This window comes from Heloderma suspectum, chromosome 4 (assembly GCF_057233095.1).
Source record: "Heloderma suspectum isolate Gila_16-S chromosome 4, 16-S_ref, whole genome shotgun sequence".
In the NCBI taxonomy this organism is placed as follows: Eukaryota; Metazoa; Chordata; class Lepidosauria; order Squamata; family Helodermatidae; genus Heloderma; species Heloderma suspectum.
This window is the reverse complement of record NC_139461.1, coordinates 203,292,023-203,298,022: the sequence shown is the minus strand read 5'-3', so window position 1 is coordinate 203,298,022 and position 6,000 is coordinate 203,292,023. Positions and strand designations below refer to the sequence as shown.

The window sequence follows — 6,000 nt, the reverse complement described above, 5'->3', positions numbered from 1 at the left end:
TCTCCAATCAGAGAGAGTGGTGGAGGAAAGGGGGTATATATACTTTGGTGAAAGGCTGCATTCGGTTATTGCTCTAGCTGTGTCTTTGGGAGAGGGCTAGTGTATGGGTATATGATGGCGTGTGTGTGTGTGCATTCCTTGGAGTTGTTTCTTCTATTTCTTTTTTTATTGCCATTAGGCTTTCCTCAGTATTTAAATTAGAAGGGAACAGCTTGGTTGTAGTGGGATCGCTCCCTTGCTTCTTGCTCGACCGTCCTCTTTGGGGTGGTGTCTTTGCAGCACCCCTTCCAGCTGCCTTCTCCTATTTCTTTCTACCTCCAACTTGTTTGTTATTTGTATTAGATTCATCTCTCCTTTCCATATTTTTTCAAACTAACATAGCTTTTCCTCGCTCATTGCTGCTACACTCCCCCCTCCCCTGCCATTCCTGTGTTCGTTTGTTTATGTCACTTCGGGACTCCAGAAAAGGCTGTGTTTGTTATTTGAGGTTGACCCTCACTTCTGCTTTCTCCATTCTATTTCTTTTGTCATTTTTGTCTGTCAACTGTCTCTTTCAGATTTTTAAAAACACGTCTTTTTTCAATTTTTAAAAGCAAACATTGAATTCTGGGCATGTTCCCCCCCCCACCTCTTTAATGTCATATTCAAGCATTTAGTTTTTTCTTGCTTTCTAAATTCTTGAAGGCATATTATAGCAGCCTAAGTGTGTAGTGTTTGGTTCCCCCCCCCACTGCCATGAACTGTCTGCGTCTTCTCTGTGTTGATCCTCCCCAAACAGAAATTAGTTTTTTTTTTTTTTTAATTATTGTTTGCTTGCTCTTGGCTCTTATTGCCTGTGCTGTCGTCTGTATTTCTTGAAGTTAACCTGCCTTCCATAAAAGAACATGAAATATAAAACAATAAAGACACGCATTATTTGCTTAGGTAGTTCTGCTTTTCTTTAGCTCTTGTGTGTCTGTGTCCATGTGTGTGTGGGTGCTAGGTGGTTGTTCTACCAACACTATATGTCCAAATTTCAAGACAATGTTGAAAAAGCACAAGACACACAGTATTAATATTAATTACCTTTTTATTCCAATAACACTCCACAGTGTGGCAAAGCAATCCAGCACAATATGAGACATCTTTGGGGTGTTGGCAGGGGCAGAGGTGGGCGAGGTGCTGCGGTCATTAGCAGCACCGCTAGGCAAGTTGTCTGTCTCCTAGTCCAGATAGTGCATCCTGGTGGAGTAGGGCAGCAGAGTGCAGAGGCCAGTTGCAGTGCTCAGAGGTCACTGTTTGAGGAGGCTGGCATGGGCAGGTGCAGTTATTGCACTGTTGCCTAAGGCGGAGCAGCAACTCCTTCTGTAGTGGAAGAGGGGAGCTGATGGTCAGAGGTGTCTGACGTCCTCAGCATGGTGGTGGGTGAAGAGGAGAGCCTCCAGGGTATGTTGGAGGAGGAGGAACAGCAGGCAGAGACTCCAGCACCTGACCCCTCTTCCATGGTTCCCCCCACTCATGTGTGCGCCCCCAGACTGAAGGCAGGCAGTCTGCGTCTCCTCCTCCCCGAAACATCAGGGCAGCATTGTGTGGAACCACTTTGAGTTGGGAGCGGATCCCAGGACTGCCGTGTGCCGCTGCTGCAAGGCGTCTCTGAGCAGGGGGAAACAGCCAGGGCACTACACCACCAGCAGCCTGCTCCTGCACTTAAGGAGGCAGCACCAATCGGCCTTGCTCAGGGAAAGAGGCTCCCACATCACAGCAGCAGGGGCAAGCATAAGGCTGGTAGTGCTGCTGGAACTCCTGCAAGCTCTCCATCTCTCACCCCCAAGAGGCTTAGGCAGGCTACCAGGGAGGAGGTGGGTTGGGGGAAGTATGGGTCCACAAGGTGGAGGTTTCCAGTGTTCAAAAATCAGTGGTCCTTCTGGGCTAGGCACTGACCGGGCTCGTGCAAGATACATTAAACATACTCATTTAGTGTGTGCTAGAAATAAACAAAAGCAGATTAAAAAAAAACCTCTTCCAGCCTGCCTGCCAGGTAATGTGTGTATTCAGCCATGGAGAGGTTGAGCCGGTGATTCTTCTGAATAAGGGTTGTTTTGCACTTCAAAGAACATCAGACTTCAACTCCGCCTAGCACAAAAACCACTGGGCCAAACTGTCTGGGATTTTGCAGGTGGCCTCTTCTCCAGGGGAGTGGAGAGGTCCTCAAATTTCATGCATGTACCATAAAAGCTAAAAAAAGTTACGACCATTTGTGTTTTCCCATGCAAGTCAATGGGAAAACGCCCCAAACAGGCGATCTGGATATCCAAATGTCGCTTTGGATCAGAGTTGAAACGGAGGGGGTCCAAACCGATCCGAGCCAGATAGAGGTAACATCAGAGGATCCGAAGTGGCATTCAAAGTGGATGGGGTGTGTGTCTGTGCACAGCCCTACTGAAAGACACTTATTTTTTTTCTGATTCAGTTGGGCCTGGTAGACAAAGTTATACTTTTGTTCCTTCTGCTTGCTTAAAAACAGCAATGCTGTCTGAAATTCATGTTAGAAACCCACCCTTTATGCTTCTCATGGAGCCCTGAGAGAAAGAAACCTTCAGGATATTTAGTTCCATACCTTGTGTGCCTTTGAGCTGCGCAATACTTTCAGAGGTTTAATTATTTACTGCACAGACACTTGAACCTTATTGTCACAGCCATCTGTATTGTGTATTTTGCTCCTCTTATGTTATATCCAGCCCCCTTTTAAAATAGAAACACGTTTTCACTTTTAAAGGTAGATTTTCAACCTTTGTATTGCTTATACTTTGAAAATGTATTTAATTGTTTTGAAACCTTAAAATATATAAAAATTAAGAACTTTGAATTCCACCGAGTTCAATAAAAGAATTAAGCATGGGTTTAAATATTGCCTATTGCAATCAACCTGACTTCAATGCACTAACTATGGCTGTATTAGGCTATTCCTTGTATTTTGGAAACAACTGAATCCTTTCTCTTTAGTTTATTACTGTTCTGCTCATTTCACTTCTGTTCTCCCTGTCCCTTGTGTATATTGCGGCCAAGTGAAATGCAAGCATAACCCTTCCCCCACCAGCCTTCCTTCCTTCTCTTGCATCTATGCACAGCCCCCAAATATCATTGCTAGCCCACAGAATCCCTCAACTGTGCTAGGTTTGGCTTTACACCCTGACACAGGATGCCCCCTCCTTTACTGAATGACTTCAGGATTGCCACTCTCAACAGGGATTCACTCTACTTATCTCTCCTATACCCATTTTGGCACACAGCACATCTTAATAGGATACTTACTTTACTAATAAGAGAAGTGCACAAATATCAAGATACTGCATTTGGAAGTGAAAAAACACAGGTTCTCTAGCAGCCAGACAGAATAGAACAAATGTTTCTATACATATCTCCTCTATTGGGAATACAATTACCTAGGATAGAGTTAGGGTTGTTTTACACTTTTCGTAGCAACAAGCCCAGATCTGTCACCGCATGTTGGCACACGACAGAACAACCTTGACATATGAAGTACAGTTCAATTTGTTTCTTGCATTCACACTTTTAAGCATTACATAAAAAACACAGCCACCTTATCACATCAGCTATCATGTGTGAAACAGCTTACAGTTTGAGTGAAAACACTGAAAAGTGATGTTTTAGAAGCAGTAGAATCTTTTTGGACTACTGTGGAGTCTGGATTTGTTTACTGTTCATTAGTTCATATGCAATCCCCACCCCTGGAGGACTCCCTGTTGTTATCTCTGATCTGTGATGGGGATTCTCATGTGTGAATGCCACACAGGGGAATCACCAGTTATCTCTGATCACATTTCAGAGATAATAGTGGGGAATGCGGGTAGGGGAACTTGCCTGCAGTGCCTTCCCCAATAGCTTGGGGAAGGCCTGCTTACAGTGAAGCTACTTCCCGGCAGATACATTCGGAGGGTCATCCTGCTGATGTACTCCCAGGAGCCAAATACTGACAGGGGTGTGGGCATGGCCCCTGATGTTATCCTGCCCAAGGGCTGGATTGGGGGGGGCATTAATTTGTCCCCCCCACAATTTGGGTTCCCTTCCCCTATGCTATATAACCTGATTGGATTAACTGGTATATATATATCTTCTGAGCAAGCTTTGTCCAAGGCTAATTTGCAAAACATTTTGCTGTGATGTACCGAACAAACAAGACATTTGATACACATTTTGCGAAGCAGTTTATTGCCCTTTCCATCTTTTTTCCCTCCAATGAACTCATGTCTGAAGCATGAAAGCTAAAACTTTTAATGAAAGTACACCTGACATCAGACCTACATATGCCTTTTGTTAAAGGCTTTCTATGTAATCATCATTAAAGTGCATTTTCCTAAAGTTCTCTAGCCACTCCAGATCATGAGTACGTCCATCAGAACAAAACTACAAATGTTTTTTTCTTTGAGAGCAAGCATTAATTATGAATATTGTAAATAACAGTTCTATAAAAAGGACAGCTGGAAAATACAAAATGCAGAGGATATTAGCAGAGATCTCTTTGGGAGGCAGAGTATGTCTTATTTGGTTTCAACTTCCCATCACTGTACAAAGAGTGGCAGTATATAAAAAAAGCACAGCAATCATCTCAATTATTGGGAATTGGCAAAGAGGCTTGCTGGCAAAAAGATGGCCAAATTATAACAAATTTCAGTATTTGCATCACATTTGTCTCAAAGCATTTCATTAATGATCTCCATACACTAATATGAGCTGAAATATACCAGGACAGGCCATTTGTTCAGCTGCCAATTTGTCAAATGTGCTGTGCTTGAAGCTTCTGCTTCTAATTAAAAGATGCTGAAGTACCACACAATACCAGATAGTTTAAAAATTAATGCAGAAGCTGGAATGATTTCCGGGGTTTATCACACTTTGAGACGATTATCATGATGAAAAATGATGCAAGAAATAAAGACTTTATAAAAAAAAAAAGATTTTTTTTTTTTAGAGGCGCTCTAGTTTTTCACTTAAGAATTCTTCTACGCTGTCGGTATTCCATTTGAGGATGCTCAGCTCTTCAGCAATGTTCCCACTGTCATCCAAGAGCTTCAGTATAGGGTCAGACCCACGTACATACTACACAGAAAAAGAAAACCAAGATTACGGTTTGCCTGAATTCAAAACAGCCAACATATCTGGCATCCTCAACCTGCTTCTTATTGCATATCACAGTAGTTCAATTATCAGTTCCAAGCTGAATTAATTGCTGGGGCCTGGTATGAAAATATACCTCTATACTTTCAGAATGAAAAAACCAAAGCCTGGTAGTATTGCTTTAACTGAGTGTGGCTAAAGTTTGATTAGCTACTCTATAAAACTGAAGTCTATGTCTGTCTGCAGAAAACACAATAACCAAAAGTGAAAATTCAGAGTTATTTGGAAGGTTGCTATTAAATAACAAGAATCTGTTCTTTCAAAATGTTTTAATTGTTTTAATTATGGAGTTTTATTCTTTTATCTTGTTATCTTGTTATTTATTATTTGATGTGGAGTGGTATATAAATATTGTAAATAAATAAAATCAGGGTTGCACCTTGAGTAGGAGAGACCAATAGCCATGTTAATGAAAACCTGCTAGATTTAAAGGAAGGGGACAATATTCCACTTCCTGCGATCCACTTTTTGCTTCCAATAGTTGAATTATAGTACTATGCTATAGTTCTAACAGTTAATTCAAGACTTCTATACATTGCTACCAGCAAAGCCATTATTTTAATAGGCAAAATGCATTCAAAACTCAACATTGCTACCCTCCCTATAATAAGCTAAATCAATTATAGATGACCCAGGCTACCCTCCACTAATCCCCACCCCTGAATCTGTCAGATACACTATTTCCATGTTTACCCCATACGAAGACAACTAAACAAAACCAGTACATACCTTAATCTGCAGTCCCCTAAATAGTTTGGGCTTGTCACTCCTGACAAAAGCTAGAGTTCAGAGAAAAGAGAAAATTATTATAAACATATATAAGGC

General features: G+C 41.8%; 1 protein-coding gene across 1 annotated transcript in view; it reads right to left on the bottom strand.

Annotated features, from left to right (window-relative positions):
* Window positions 1-1,053: 1,053 nt before the first annotated feature.
* The window catches only part of SELENOF (selenoprotein F), a 45,485-nt gene continuing 40,538 nt past the window's right edge, over window positions 1,054-6,000 (bottom strand). The window contains exons 4-5 of the mRNA XM_084852027.1: window positions 5,905-5,954; window positions 1,054-5,097 (exon numbers count right to left, since the gene is read on the bottom strand). Of these exons, the coding sequence (XP_084708153.1) occupies window positions 4,966-5,097; window positions 5,905-5,954 (182 nt within the window). The 3' untranslated portion in view covers window positions 1,054-4,965. The remainder of the gene's footprint in view (window positions 5,098-5,904; window positions 5,955-6,000) is intronic.